The 17,120-nt window shown below is 33.2% G+C and overlaps 1 protein-coding gene across 1 annotated transcript; it reads left to right on the forward strand.

Annotated features, from left to right (window-relative positions):
- Nucleotides 1-4,003: 4,003 nt before the first annotated feature.
- LOC132734418 (angiopoietin-related protein 4-like) lies at nt 4,004-16,906 on the forward strand. Its single transcript, XM_060721157.1, has 6 exons — nt 4,004-4,406; nt 11,795-12,178; nt 12,506-12,651; nt 13,351-13,447; nt 15,458-15,595; nt 16,082-16,906. The coding sequence occupies exons 2-6, from the start codon at nt 11,857-11,859 to the stop codon at nt 16,264-16,266; spliced, it is 888 nt and encodes a 295-aa protein (XP_060577140.1). The 5' UTR covers nt 4,004-4,406; nt 11,795-11,856; the 3' UTR covers nt 16,267-16,906.
- Nucleotides 16,907-17,120: the final 214 nt, after the last annotated feature.

Below are 17,120 nucleotides of genomic sequence, written 5' to 3' on the forward strand. Positions count from 1 at the left end.
GAAAAATGTTAATCAATACTGCTTTCCTTTTTATTTTAAAATCGGCTGTTCATTTTACAATTACATTAATTATCGTGAATGTTTATGTTTTAGGAATATGTAAAAGCTTGTTTATTAAGCGTATTATCACTCAAGGGCCAGCGTGCGAGGCTTATGAGACTCTTCGTTTGATGTACATAATTATTTACTCCAATTTCACGATCCAATGTTTTGTAAAATATGTAACCTTAAATGTTATTCTATTACTAATGCATTGTAGTACGATATTAATATATTTTATACCTCTATGCATGTCATCAAGCAGCTCGACCACTGCCTTCGCATTTTGATCCATATCAATATACAGTTGCAGCCAGTTAATGGTAACTATCTTTTTTTGAATGTTTATGATTATGTTCGCAACATGAATGTTACAGTTACAGTTTATTTATTTGCATAATCAGGCCTCCGGCCCATACACATATATATACAACATTATAATTTACATCTAAATATGAAGCGTGAAGTCGAGGATTAACAATGACAATTTTCAGTTTATAATACCAATCTAACATAATGTGTATTGATATAAAAAACACATTGATTCCTCTAAATAGGCTTACAATATCAACTGTTATTTAATAATATCTGATTCTTACAACACAACCGAACTTTGCTTATAATGTATAATATCTATTCTAACACTCACGTGATTTTGTCACTATAGACAAAGAAGGAAAAAAAACTGGTGTTAAACTGCCAATAAACACCGGTTAGGGACTACTTGTATATGCGCTGCTATGTTTTCACCCTCGATTCTATAGTTTACAAAGCATTTTAAAGCAACAATAAAAAACATTTTTATTTATATTTTCAGTTCGTATAATGTTTTCTTTTCATACAATACCGAAATAATATCTCACATACACTAACGCCACATATTAGATGCACATCAGTTAATAAATAGTTTGACAAAACGGCGCCAATCCGTAAGCAGCGTAATGACGTCATCCTAAGCAAACAACATTTACAGTACGTCTCCATAAAATGTAAGAAATACATTTAAGCCTTCATGCTAAAAAAACCTGCAATGAGAGAACATGATAAACCCACTGGAAAATCAAAACTCTGACAGAAAGTCTTCTCTTTTTTTAAAAGATTTATTAATAAACATGGCTAAGTTTTTAATAAATGAATACGCAAATATGTCTGTTTTTAACAAAAAGGTAGTATTTATAGCCTTGAAAAGGTAATATGATAATAGTGGTGGGCCGTACCATTCAGTACCGTTTCGTACTGCATTCGCAATAAACCGTATAAGACCGTGCTAATCCTTCCTCTCCGTAGTACAACAACGTATTACAATCGTGGTTTTCAGTTACAATGCCGTAAATCCGTATTAAAACCGTAGCTTATACGTAGGGTAACTGTACAAATACGTAAGTTCTCCGTATCAAACCGTGGAAATCGGCCTAGGTAGGGTTTTCATTCGGATCAGTACGTATCAGGACGGTTCAATTCGAACTTGTTGGGATACGCTACGGTTTGATTTTAAGTAGCAAAGTTTAGAAATTTGTGAAGAATCAAGGAAAATCAAGGAAAAATATCGCAATAACTAAAGGCGTTTAGTACAATAAGACTACATGCGCTACTTAATCAGTGCATCTGTTTCTTGCGTAAAAAAAAAAATCATATTAAAAATGGTGTCAGTGGACCTTCTATTAATGGAATTTATGTTCTTTACTCCGACGACTGCTTTCCGATTTTTTTTTCTGTATCGGACTATAACTGACCTGCTATATTATAGGTATGATGCAATAAAAACACTCATAGGCCCGTAAACAACATTTACAGTACGTCTCCATCGGAAAAAATGTAAGAAATACATTTGGGCGAGAAGCCTTCATGCTAAAAAAACCTGCAATGAGAGAACATGATAAACCCACTGGAAAATCAAAACTCTGACAGAAAGTCTTCTCTTTTTTTAAAAGATTTATTAATAAACATGGCTAAGCTTCTAATAAATGAATACGCAAATAGGTCTGTTTTTAACAAAAAGGTAGTATTTATAGCCTTGAAAAGGTATATGATAATAGTGGTGGGCCGTACCATTCAGTACCGTTTCGTACTGCATCGCAATAAACCGTATAAGACCGTGCTTATCCCTTCCTCTCCGTAGTACAACGTATTACAATCGTGGTTTTCAGTTACAATGCCGTAAATCCGTATTAAAACCGTAGCTTATACGTAGGGTAACTGTACAAATACGTAGTTCTCCGTATCAAACCGTGGAAATCGGCCTAGGTAGGGTTTTCATTCGGATCAGTACGTATCAGGACGGTTCAATTCGAACTTGTTGGGATACGCTACGGTTGATTTGTAAGTAGCAAAGTTTAAAAATTGTCAAGAATCAAGGAAATCAAGGAAAAATATCGCAATAACTAAAGGCGTAGTACAATAAGACTACATGCGCTACTTAATCAGTGCATCTGTTTCTTGCGTAAAAAATACATATTAAAAATGATGTCAGTGGACCTTCTATTAATGGAATTTATGTTCTTAACTCCGACGACTGATTTCCGATTTTTTTTCTGTATCGGACTATAACTGACCTGCTATATTATAGGTATGATGCAATAAAAACACTCATAGTATTAAACTCGCCCGAAAAAAAAACATTTATGGAGTGTTTTTCGTTAAGTGCCATTTTTGGAAAGAAAACAGAATATACTCTTATTTAGACTACATTCTCTTATCGGAAAAGCCATGTAGCAAAAAATATTGCAATTCGCTGTGTTTATCCTGCAACAGACTAAAGACTGGTACTGAGTTCGTACATTGATAATGGTACTTTTAGTTGAACGAGTGGGCGAGTCCTTTTAAGCATCCCTCGTTGAAGTTTTTGACGTCCATTTTGTTATCATGTGATATTGAATTATTCACTTTGATTGGTTGAAGGCAGGCGTTGGACAGGTAGAACTGTTCAAATCTTGTTAATTGTATATATCGCCGTCCAGGAACGGCGATTATAACTGTCATTTGTTATGCTATCTGAAACATTCAATTTTTAATAAACCTTAACAGCTGAAACTTAACAGTACTCAACTTGATGCTATCAAACATGCAATTTCTGTTAGATATGAGGAACGCAATTTTGTATCTAATCTAAATTAGAGATTTTAATCGGCTGTCAAGATTGACGTTGGATTTGTAATGCATCAGAAATGAGCCTTGTCTAATGGGTTACAGTTTAACTTCGTTCGCTCGAACTCGGATCACTCGAATACCTCTCTTTGCTCGAAACCATCGCCTAGTCCCGGCAAAGTTCCTATATAATATATATTGTTCTACCTCTGAACATGCTTAGGTAAATAAAATGGTTTTGGTATTTGTTCATCTTATATCAATGTGTAATATTGGATTGCAATCAAAATTAAAATCTCAGTAGAATATTATAGAAATGCTTGTTTACTTCTTCTTGTTGTGAATAAGTTGCAAAACTTCTTCTTGTTGTGAATAAGTTGCAAAACTATCAAATATTATCAAACTAAAACTCTTCAGAAAAAAAGAAGAAAGAAAAAAGGAATATCCATAGGCTTGATTAAATACCCATCAAAATAAACATAACATTACATAACATAGCATTTATTCAGCATTAAATGTTACAACATTTATAGCCATTTCAATATATAATACAAACATATAAGGGCAAGTATATTATTAACAGAGAATTATATACAAATGATTTTATACAGGATAATCTTAAATGTTTTTGTTTTTTAACAAAGTGAACATAATTGATTTTTAAGTGTTTCCTTGACAATATTTCTCATCATTATTATCATTTACCTGTTGTGTTATTTCTATAGTAAAACATGTAACAAAGAATATTTATCTCTTGTTACGAGCAAGTTTTGTGTTCATTGAATACATTTTTGTAAAACAATTCAAATATGGACGGGTTGGAGATCCATTTCATTGTGTTTATATTAACTTAAAATACTTACAAAAGATAAAACGAAAACAAAGCAGAAAACATTTGGTTATGATACTGAAATTCGTTTTGGAATAAAGAAGAATTATTGCATAACTTGGAAAGCTGTGTATATAAATTTGCTGACATTCATAATACTTTTAACAGAGTCTAAATTCATAAGTGAGATAATATTTGCTTAGTAGGTCAATGGCAAAAATATGGATGGAAGTAGGTTTTTCTTAAGTTAGTATAATTTGGGCATACTTAAAGAAAGTGGTACTCGTTTTCTATAAAATAAACAAACTTTCGTAATATTTTCAGAGAAATACAAGGCTTAATTTCTCTATACAATGACATGTTTTATGCCGTCGTAGTTTTCAAGAGATGATTTTATTTTCCGTTTGTGATTCGACCAGAAACTCACGAAAAAAATCGACCATACAAATTTAAGGTAAGGAAAAATGTTTACATTGTTTCATTGATCCTGAGCTAGAAAAATAAAACTGTTAAAGGTTTCCGCTTCTCATTACTTTCATTAATACTTAATACTAAATAATTACATACTAATTGGTTTCGTTTCCGTCCTTACAATTCCTTTGAGAAAGCAACATTTGATCTCAAATAGATACGTTTCCGTAGGATAAGTTGAATTTGATAGTCTAGATATTTGTTGTCTTTCATATACATGTAGATATAACAACCCTATTATATTTAAATTTGTAACGAGTCTTTTGATTGGTTGTAGGTTGTTACTTCTCATTTTATAAAGCATTATTTTCTTACTCATTTTGAAATGTTTAAAGTACCCAGGTAACTTTAAATCTGTTTTAAAGACGTGACTTACTGGTTAGTACGTGATATATTTTCTAAGTATGGAATAGGACTTGGGTAGTAATGCTGTGTTTTTACGTAATATTATTTAAAGCTTTGATTACGTGATTATTCCTTCTGGTAATGTCATTTCATATATAATTGTTTTAGTTGCTTTGGATCGATCATTTTTATTGTTACGTGTTGATAAGTATTTCGATTGTCGTGCAACTTTAAGAATCATATCACAGAACAGAGCAGTTCCATACTGTTTAAAATTATTATTGAAAAAGAAATAATACAATCTTCAAGAAGTACTATCCAAATTTAATATTTATTTTAAAGAAATATACATGTACAATTTAATGCAATAAAGATATGGTCTAAATTGTGTTACATTTTTATCCTCTATGGTTCCAAAATGGATATATCTCCTCAAACAATCGATAATGTGGTAGACTTTTTTTTTCCTTCAAATAAAGTTTCCTAGACTGAAATTTTTATGCCACATTGAAACAGTGTTTGAATTTATTTCACCTTTTTTATTAAGCTTTTTTACTACATGTACTAGATATTTGTTATAACTATTTGTAATAACAATTACTTAGTGATAAATGAAAATAAAACTAAACACAATAAACGTTTTACAGTTTAATATGATACATAATTTTCATGATTTATTAACAGACATCAAGTTTAATTATACTCATATGAAACTCTTTTTTATCTTTAAATATAACCACAGAAACTAAATAATTTTAAATATCCATAATATATCACTTTAATTTTAATCCAAAAATAGTTTCAAGAAAACCTTATACACTTAGAACCTAAAGAATTTCTGTCTTGTATGCTCAATCATCTATGCTTATATACTAATAAAAGGCGGGAAAATAATCAAGAAAAGTATATAAATCATGCGGCGAGAAAAATAGAAAGGAGTTTACAATGAAATAATACATTTTAAGGAGTTTTCTTATTACTTAAACAAAGTCATGAGCATACTTTAATACAAAATAGTTCAATTTAACTTTGCTATAAAAGGTTATGAAATTACAAAAATATGTAAAGAATCAAAAAATGTTTAACTTGCAAAACATTCGCAAGGTTTGCGACAGATAAAGCTGTTTCTAGAAAACTTTTTATTAAAATGCCAATGTTTTCTTGTTTGTCGGCGGCATTTGCACTAAAATATACTCTCACTAAGTAGTTTCCTTCACCGGGACATGCAATTAACTAGCTTAAGTTTGGCATAACGGTCATGAAACCAAAAATGTTAAGTTCTTTCATGTTTTATTTTCTATCTGATGCTGTCAATTTGAATCAAATGTCAGCAAATCTAATTTGGGAAGAAAATTGTAAATGTTATGCGGTCGTAAATCCTTGACTCCCGCAACCAGATATTTAATGTAGAAAAATCTTGAAACAAGAAGCTGAATAGTTAATTTTAATTGAACCTGAATCAAAAAGTTAATACTTGTTGGTTTTCATTTTTTTTAAATAAAATCTCTTTATAGTTCAGCATGACATATTTATTATGAAAGCAAACTTAAGTTTGCTTCATTTAAACAGTTTTGTTTTAAGCGGAACAAAAATGATTACATCCGTTAATTTAAGCTAACATAAACGGTAATAATGTGAGCGATATATATGGAACGCCTGGACTGTCTTATGTGTAGAATGACTGATATACATGGTTAAATGTCATTCTGTTGGGTCCGAGCTACAATATGCTGGGTCAAAATCCCAATATACTGGATGGAAATCCAAATGCGCTCAGTTATTGAAGTGTAATGTTGTGTGCTGATTACATTTTATTCAGTCATGTCAATGAATTGTCGGTTGCATTAGTCGTTCTGTTCAGTTCTTAAAACAAACAGGCATGTGGTAACACAATTATGTTGAGTTAAAAAGATATGTTGTAGGGTGTGACAGTTATTATGTTCGGTTAAAATAGCTCTTCTCATCATGTTCAACCATGAAAATAAACCGTTGAGTGGTACTATCATTTCGTTTGGCTGAGGCAGTGTATTATTGGGTGATACTTTTATTATTTTCAGTTGCAATGACATGCTGTTGGGTGCTTTATTCAGACTGTTCAGTCGTGAAATAGAACTGTTGAATAGTACTATCATTATGTTCAGTTCAGATGATGTACTGTTCGGTGCAGAGGTCATTATGTTCAGTAGTGAACACAAACTGTTGTGTGATACTATCATTATGTTCAGTTCAGATGATATACTGTTCGGTGCAGAGGTCATTATGTTCAGTAGTGAACACAAAATGTTGTGTGATACCGTTATTATGTTCAGTTCAGATGATATACTGTTCGGTGCAGAGGTCATTATGTTCAGTAGTGAACACAAACTGTTGTGTGATACTATCATTATGTTCAGTTCAGATGATATACTGTTCGGTGCAGAGGTCATTATGTTCAGTAGTGAACACAAACTGTTGTGTGATACCGTCATTATGTTCAGTTCAGATGATATACTGTTCGGTGCAGAGGTCATTATGTTCAGTAGTGAACACAAAATGTTGTGTGATACCGTTATTATGTTCAGTTCAGATGATATACTGTTCGGTGCAGAGGTCATTATGTTCAGTAGTGAACACAAACTGTTGTGTGATACCGTCATTATGTTCTGTTCAGATGATATACTGTTTGGTGCAGAGGTCATTATGTTCAGTGGTGAACGCAAACTGTTGTGTGATACTATCATTATGTTCAGTTCATTGATATACTGTTCGGTGCAGAGGTCATTATGTTAAGTTCAGATGATATACAGTTCGGTGCAGAGGTCATTATGTTCAGTTCAGTTGATATACTGTTCGGTGCAGAGGTCATTATGTTAAGTTCAGATGATATACTGTTCGGTGCAGAGGTCATTATGTTAAGTTCAGATGATATACTGTTCGGTGCAGAGGTCATTATGTTCAGTAGTGAACACAAACTGTTGTGTGATACCATCATTATGTTCAGTTCAGATGATATACTGTTCGGTGCAGAAGTCATTATGTTCAGTTCAGATGATGTACTGTTCGGTGCAGAGGTTATTATGTACAGTTCAGATGATATACTGTTCGGTGCAGAAGTCATTATGTTCAGTAGTGAACACAAACTGTTGTGTGATACCGTCATTATATTCAGTTCAGATGATATACTGTTCGGTGCGCAAGTCATTTGACAATGCGCTGAGTGGTCATACAATTATGTTGGGTTCATTCGGATATCTTCGCGTCAAACAAGATGGCGGGCGGGAGCAACTAATTTCCATAGGTCACGTCGAGATTTATAACCACAAAATTGCCAAAACAATTTTCTTCCCCGTAAATACCATCGGGAGCTTTAAAACGTTATTTCCATAAATTGGACAGATCGTATGGCAAATTTAATACCCAATGGGTATTTTATCAAGTTAATTTATGACTATAATATACTGTTACAGTCATAATGGGCACAGTATATAAAACTTAAAATATGGGTAAGGGTGGCCTGTTCAAGTCACACATGACCACCTTAAATAAAACTTAAAATATATGTGTTGGTAACTTTTTAGACTCACAAGTGGACACATCAAACGAATTTAAAATATGAAACATAATATACAAGTAAGGCAAACCTATTTGAGTCACACATGGCCACAGTATATGGAACGTTAAATATAAGTATGGAAACCCCATTTGAGACACACATGACCACAGTAAATGGAACATTATATATAAGTAAGGGTAGCCTAATAAAGTCAAACATGGCCAAAGTATAAAGAAAATTCTATATAAGTAAGTGAAACCTAATTGAGTCACACATGGCCACAATATATTAGACATAATGTTTAAGTCAGGGAAATGTATTTGAGTCTAATTTTATTAGGCTACCCTTACTTATATATAATGTTCCATATACTGTAGTCATGTGTGACTCAAATAGATTTCCCTTACTTAAACATAATGTTCCATATATTTTGGCCTAGTGTGACTCAATTAGGTTTCCCTTACTTATATAGAATGTTCTTCATAATGTGGGTATGTGTGACTTTATTGCGCTACCCTTACTTATATTTAATGTTCCATATACTGTGGCCATGTGTGACTCAAATAGGTTTCCCTTACTTAAATATTATGTTCCATTTATTGTGGTTATGTGTGACTCAAATGGGTTACCAACACATATATTTTAAGTTGCATATGCTGTGGCCATATGTGACTTTAATAGGCTACCCTTACTTATATGCTCCATATACTGTGGCCATGTGTGACTCAAATAGGGTTCCCTTACTTGAATATGATATTTTATATTTTAAATCTTGTTTGCTGTATCCATTTGTGACTCTTACAGGTTACCAAACAGATAAATTTTAAGTTTTATTTACGGTGGTCATGTGTGACTTTAACAGGCTACCCATATTTTAAGTTTTATATATTGTACCCATTATGACTGTAACAGTATAATATAGTCATGAATTACCTAAATAAATACCCATAGGGTATTTAAAAGTCGAATTTATGAAAATAACGTTATTAAGCCCCCGATGATATTTACAGGGAAGAAAATTGTTTTGGCAATTTAGTGGTCATTAGCCTCGACGTGACATCTCCCATCTTGTTGCCCGAAAATATCCGAATGAACCCAACATAATGGTGGTATCACACAACAGTTTGTGTTCACTATTGAACATAATGACCTCTGCGCCGAACAGTATATCATCTGAACTGAACATAATGATAGTACCAAAAAACCACTGAATATAACGAGCTTTGCACCGAACACCACATTGACTTGACTGAAGAAGATATAATCAGCACACAAGATAATGATAGTGCCATTTAACAGTTCTATTTTACGACTGAACAGAAGGAATAAAGCACCCAACAGCATGTCATTGCAACTGAAAATAATAAAAGTATCACCCAATAATACACTGCCTCAGCAAAACAAAATGATAGTACCACTCAACTGTTTATTTTCATGGTTGAACATGATGAGAAGAGCACCAAACAGCATATTATTATAACCGAACATAACACCCTACAACATATCATTTTAACTCAACATAATTGTGTTACCACATGCCTGTTTGTTTTAAGAACTGAACATAACGACTTATGCACCCGACAATACATTGACTTGACTGAATAAAATACAGTCAGCACACAACATAGCACTTCAATAACTGAGCACATTAGGATTTCCACCAAGCATTTTGTATCTCGGACTCAACAGAAAGACATTTAACCAGGTATATCATTCATTCTTAACATAAGACAGTCCAGGCGTTCCATAGATATAGCCTCACCGGAGTTTATGTTGGCTTGCATTTTAATTGCACAAAAAGCCTTATAAGTGATTAAAGCTACTTTTGCTGCTACCTGCAGTATACAAAATTATCGTTTGAATTTTACAGCAACTCAACAGAGTATTTTGGACATAACTGGACTGAAAAATATTTCGAGATAAGGTTCCATTATTACTTAAATACCAATTTTCTGATTAATTCAACAATGAAACATGGCCCAAAAATGAAAATGGCTGCAATGCTCTTTGCTAACATCATGCAAAGAATAACACGAAAATAAGACTTTCAATTTATTCTTAGTATGTTTATTAATAATCTTTGCATATCCTTCTATTTTATGAGCCCGAGTTCACACTTCAACACTTCAGTCATTTTCTGGTCCTTCGGGATCATTGATGCCAGCACTTTTAAGTGTTGAGAATTGAGTTCCGCTCAAGCCGATGCTAGGGGGCGTGAGGGGTGTTGCACTTGTTCATTATCTCTCATGTACAGACTCAATCAAACCGAGTCTGCAATTCTCTTGTAATTTTGTTGTGATTAATGCTTCCGAGTGATCACTTTGTTTCCAGAATTTTATGCTTCACAACAGCAGGTGTCAAGTGCCGTGTGTCAGCTGTAAAAAGTTGCCCCGTACTTCACTTCAGTGTTGTTATGTTTCCTGGTCCTTCGGGATCATTAATGCCAGCACATTTAAGTGTTGAGAATTGAGTACCGCTCAAGCCGGTGCTAGGGGGCGTGAGGGGTGTTGCACTTGTTCATTATCTCTCATGTACAGACTCAATCAACCCGAGTCTGCAATTCTCTTGTAATTTTGTTGTGATTAATGCTTCCGAGGGATCACTTTGTTTCCAGAATTCTTTGATCTATGTAATTCTTAAAAAATGTTTTAAAGTCTTCTTGAACTCGTTGGAGTTCCATTAATGCCTTGACAAATTGCGCATCCGAGAAGTAAACATCTAGCGTTATGCTTTTAACGGTGTTTTCCAGCATTTTAATTATAACAATCAACAAAATAGTGTTGCTTTAGTAATCTGTCGTGAATTTTGAAAATATTTATAAAAAAAACACACAAAAAAGCACACTATTTGGGGATTTTTTTAATTACGTTACAATGTAAACATCTCAGATCAAATCCACATTTTTATTATTAATACCCTTATCATTCAAACCAATATACTTATATTTTTTTATGCTTACAAAAACACAAAATAAATTCAATATCACTCACAATTTATCATTTACACTGTGAGTGATATAGCTTTGGTTTGCGCTTTATGATTAAACAGATTATTATTAAAGTGGAGTTAGCTGCTGCATCTTCTTGTTCTCTTTAACATTTTTTTTTACAAAAATCATATTCAATCTTATCAAACAAATATCCTGGATACATTACATTAAGAAAGTGTTTTTTTGTTTTTTTTAACTGATAAAATCGTTAAAATAAAAATAGATTTTCCATATTCAATTAGTCCTGTTCTGAGAACAGGAGAACTATTGGTGAAATCTAATAAGACAAAATAAATAATTCATATCCATTTCCTTTCGTAACATTTTCGAACTATTTCAAGTCTAAGTATCAATAATGTTTGTCAACATGATTCCAAAATAATATTAATTATCTTACCTGGTGACTGATTTAAATAAAGCAATATATTGGTTTTCTATAACCATTTCAAGAATAACATAAAAACAGTAATAATATTAAAATTTTATAGATTTTTTCTTTCAACAGGATCAAAATTTTGTTGACATTGTATACTTGTAAATCTTGCATACTATTACAAATTGTTGAACATGAAAGAAACAAACATGACTGTCATTTTGTTGTGCATATGGACATTTGTGACTTTACTAAATGTTACATTGACAACAAACATACATTGGACAAAATTTCGTCTTGAAGATGAATCTTATGGAATCACATGTTCTTCATCCGAATATCTGTTTATCCGAAACGACGTTCCTGATGAGATGGCTTGCAGCAAAATATGTTTCCTACACAATAAATGCCTGACAAGTGTGTATCAACCGGAAGATGTTCTGTGTATTGGATGTGAGGCAATGAGTTTTCATCCTTTGCCAAATGATCCAAATTTATTACAGTATACTCGAAGGGGTTCGTAAATATTTTGATCATGTCAATTCCAAACATTATTAAAATACAATTTTAATTATAATATATTTTCATTGATGATTTTTACTTTTGTTGTGTAAACGTTGACCAATCAAGTCTTCTTTACGTCTTGATATTTTAACAGTGTTGTCATTTATTTTGGCCAAGATATCTTTGTAATATACTAATGTTTAGGATGTGGTTATAACTCTTATGACCAGACTCATTATGACCGAGTCTGAGTCTGAAAATAAGTTGTTTGTTTTCACAGCTGCTCTTGATGGATCTTTGTTTAGTATTTTTAAAGTAACACTCATCCTTCATTTTCAGATTTCAATGTTGATTGCAAAGATGCTTTTCTACACGCTTTGAAAAACAACAAAAATGTAGACACTGGTGTATATGAAATAAGACTACTAAGTTTGGAAATAATCGATGTGTACTGTGACATGACAACTGGTGGTGGTGGTTGGACGGTATGTATTTTTTTTTCAAAAATGTTATGACAATTTGATTATGACCATATACGCTGAGAGAGTGATGGGTGGGATTTGTCACGTGGAACTAAATATCATCTTTAAAACATAGAGTATTTCAAAACCATCAGCATTGAAACCGTATAAACTTATTATATTGCAAATCTCATTTGTTTAAAAAAATTCGTTTCATATACTATAACTGTTACATATGCACATAAACCTGCATAAACCATAATCGCAGAACTATGGTGGCAGATTTGTGCTATTCGTGTTTCGCCCCGCGACCCCGACGGCAAAATGTCGAGAATTATCAAGATAACATGGCGGGGTCGGAGCGAAAACACGCTAACAATCTGGGGCGCGGGGCAAAGTTAAATAAATAAAAATTCGCCCCTGCCAGTAGTTTCAGAGAAGAAGATGATTGTTGGCGCATGACGACGGACGACGGACGCCTGAGTATCCCCCTTTGATACTTGTACCTCACCCTGAACCTTCGGTTCTGTTGAGCTAAAATATTAATGTATGGTATTTGGCGACGGCTTGTTTGAAGCATGCATTTATCCAAACTAGGAATTACTTCAAATTATCTCCAAATGGCAGATCATTCAAGGCTCTTAGCATCGTCTTATGTAATAACATATGCCGAGAATATTGAAACATCATGTCTCATTTTTTATTGTCCTTTTGATATTTAAGGTAATCCAAAGGCGAATTAACGGAAGCACATCTTTCAATGAAAGCTTTTCGGCGTATGAAGATGGGTTCGGCGATGTAAGAGATGAATTCTGGTTAGGTATTGGGACTTAAATTGTCAAAAACTACTCTAGTTGTTTACAGAAATACTCCTTACTGAAAACATTAACTTATTAAAGTTTATGTGAATTTTGCTTAGTTAATTTAAAAAGCCCATTATACCAAAGAAATGCTTTATTTCCCTTATGCTGTTTTTTGTTTATCTATGGAAGTCAAAGTACTATTTAGTTAGTACTAACATTTTGCTACTTTAATATAGACTTATTTCAAATTCTGCCTTACTTTTTTCATGTTATAAGCACACAACATGCTCTAAAACCATTATTTAATTGTTATAAATTCATTTTTGTCATTTCTAAAACATGTGCTTTTAAGATACTTGTTCTAAAATGGTAAAATTACAACAAAGGTGTAAAATTTCGATAGTGTTTTATTAATATTTTCAATAAAGATAACTTAATATAATATGTAACAGTACGAGGGATGTTCGAAATGTATTGCTTATTCCTATCTGGAGACTTGAAATTTCTAGTTAGCTCAAAAGTGTTCATTTTATGCCCTCGAAGTACTCCCCGTGGCTAGAAATGCAAAGTTTCAGCCGATGTATCCACTTCTTAGAGGCGTCACGGTACGCTGATTTGGGTACAGTAATAAGGTACTGGTGAATGGCAGATCCAAGTGCCTGTCGGGACTTGTATTTCCGCCCAGCAAGGAAGGATTTCAATTTCGGAAACAAAAAGAAATCACCTGGGGCAAGGTCTGGAGAATACGGGAGGTGAGGCAAAACAGTTGCTTTTTCTTTTTTCAAAAACGCCGAAATTATTGCGGAGGTATGAGCGGGGGCATTGTCATGTAGAAGACGGATATGCTTAAAACCAGTAACAGGGCGTCGTTTCTTATAGAACTTTTTCAGTTTCTTCAGTACTACGTCTTTGTAGTACTTCCGAGTGACAGTTTTGCCCTTTTTCACCTGCACTTTTATTGCGACTCCTTCACCATAGATGCAGATTTAGGCCTACCTGATTTTTGGTGCATTTTTGATGCACTCGACACCATACTCATATTTCTTTTTCCATCGGTTTTCTGTGTCATAAGACAAACAAGAAGGCCCATAAGCAGTAGAGAGTTCAGTCATCAACTGCTTCAAAGATTTCATCTTTTTTGTCGACGCTTCTACCAACCATTTTTACTACAGTGGTCAATGACTTCGTGTGTTTAAATGGCAAATTGTATGTCTTTCACTTAGTATATTATGTACATTTATACACCGTTGTGTAGGTATTGAATTACCCTATACAATTATGTATTGGTTTTTACCGTGTCCCACGTGGATCACGAGATAGAGCATCGTCGGATACCCACGATTGATAAACATGTCACATAACATGCAATCAACCGTGGGTAAAATGAATCGATTTGCGTCGATATACAGCAACAGGTGCGTAAAATATCTACCAATGACATCGCGTTTAACAAATCTATATTCTTCAGCAGCGGAGGTAAAAAACAATGAGAAACAAAATGGCAGCGCCCACGGTTAAATACTGTTGCACGTGTTTTGCTAAAATCAATGTCAAAAACTATCGCCAAATCAGTTCTTCTGCAAGCAGATATCAATCAGAAAGAAAAACATCACGGTGTAAAAGTAAATTATCTATACTTTCTTGCTGATATCGTTTAATTTTTCGATGTTGAACTTTTCACGTCGTCTATGGTTGTCGCAATATTGTTTGTAATACCGAGCGTCGTACAGAACGAGCGTTTTGATTGGTTTTAATCGCCTCATGAAATCGTGAGGCATCCAATGAAATAGCTGCCTTTGACACACCCCTAATCGACTGAATATCGGCAAAAAATCCCACGGTAGATAAATGTTAATGGTTCGGCCGTGGGTATCCGACGATGGAGATAGAGGACAATAAGCAATTCTTTTCGAACAGCCCTCGTATATAATTCAAAGTACATGTATCTTAACTTCACTCATTAGCAAAGAACCAATTATTGTTATTACAAAATAACATTTTCTTAAATTGTTGGCTTTGTTTCGTAGGTCTTAGATATATACAAGAAGTTACAGACGCACCGAGTGAAACGAGAGTTGTTGAAGATGGACGCGTCTATCTAACCAATTTTAAACTTCTTGGGGAACACTACATATTCTCCAACGATGAAGATTCAAAAGAAGAAAGTATTAATTTTTTGCAAACATCTGCGAATGTTTAAAAATACAAAATTTTACCATTTCATGTTAAATGTTGAATACTGCTTAAGCACCGTTAATGAACGGTAACTTGCACGTTCCAGTCCCGTCCACGAATAGTCTCAATCCAACCGGGCCTGCAGCATTTGCAATTGTACTTTGTTGGGCATTCTTTCCAAATTCTGTTGGTTTTTTTAATTTCAGAATAAAAGTTGTTTTTATTATAGACCGTATTTCAATGGACCGGAATTTGTTCATTAAGGTGTTGCTTTACAATAAATCAATCAAGATATGTCACACAACCACAGTTTTTAGGGATCATTCAGAAATCGAAAAAAGAAAACGTAGCCTTATTTAAATACATGTATGTAAAAATTATTTAAAAAATTGACGGGAAATTTATATTTGTATTGCTTTAGATAATATATTTTATTACTAATCACAGTTATTTTTTATTTATAATAAAACTACAAGGTTTGTTCGAAGTTGGAAGTCGATTTGTAACATACGACCAGGATACAACAATGAAGTGTGCGACTGAAACAGGTGGCGGGTGGTGGTTTCCAGATAACAAGACATGTCAAGAGAGAAACCTGAACGGTGTAAAAGTGGCGTTTGGAATTAAGATTAATAATACAATAATGGTGAGAAGAAAATAAGCAATAAAACAACAAAAGAAAGTAACCTGAACGGTGTAAAAGTGTTCTATGGAATCAGTTTTTATAATACTACAATGATGGCGAGAAGAAAATAAATAACAAAGCAACAAAAACACGAAGAAATACTTAATTCAAGGAGTTTTATTTTATAAAGTATTTATATTTCATTTATACCACAACAACTTATAAAAGCGCTGTAACGTTTGCAAATTTAGGGTTATATTTTACAGATGGAATAATTATTCTGGAAAATTACGGAGTGAACGAATGGCCTGATATTTTATACATAATATATTGGCATAGACGTACATTAAATGGAACATCATCTCTAAGATTATTTCCAGTTCTTTCATGTTAAAACACAACTGAATAATAAACAAGAGGACCATTATGGTCATGAAATCACTCACCTGAAAATAGAAACTCTACATGACAAGGAACAAGTAATATTGTATATTATTAACAAAAGCAGACATAAAATCGTTATCTTAAAAGAGTTTTAAGTTTCTACAATACACATATAAAGAAAATCAAAAACTCCTTGGGCGGAGCCAATTTTGATCTCAGGGTTTTTATTTCAACAAACATGGTATACACCTACTAGAAGATATTCATGCTTAATATCTAACCTCTAGCTATTTGATTTCAGTTTTTACTATATACATACACGTTTAAGGAAAATCAATGACCCCCCCCCCATATTGTAAAGTATAAACAAAAGCAGACATAAAGTCGAAATCTGTAAAGATTTTTTAAGTTTCTACAATATACATATAAAGAAAATCAATAAACCCCCTTGACCCCAGGGCTTGGTTGATCACCCACTAAAAGATGTTTCATGCTCTAGCTCTTTG

The sequence above is a fragment of the Ruditapes philippinarum genome, unplaced genomic scaffold (assembly GCF_026571515.1).
Source record: "Ruditapes philippinarum isolate M1 unplaced genomic scaffold, ASM2657151v2 ctg2531_1_1_1_1, whole genome shotgun sequence".
Classification (NCBI taxonomy): domain Eukaryota; kingdom Metazoa; phylum Mollusca; class Bivalvia; order Venerida; family Veneridae; genus Ruditapes; species Ruditapes philippinarum.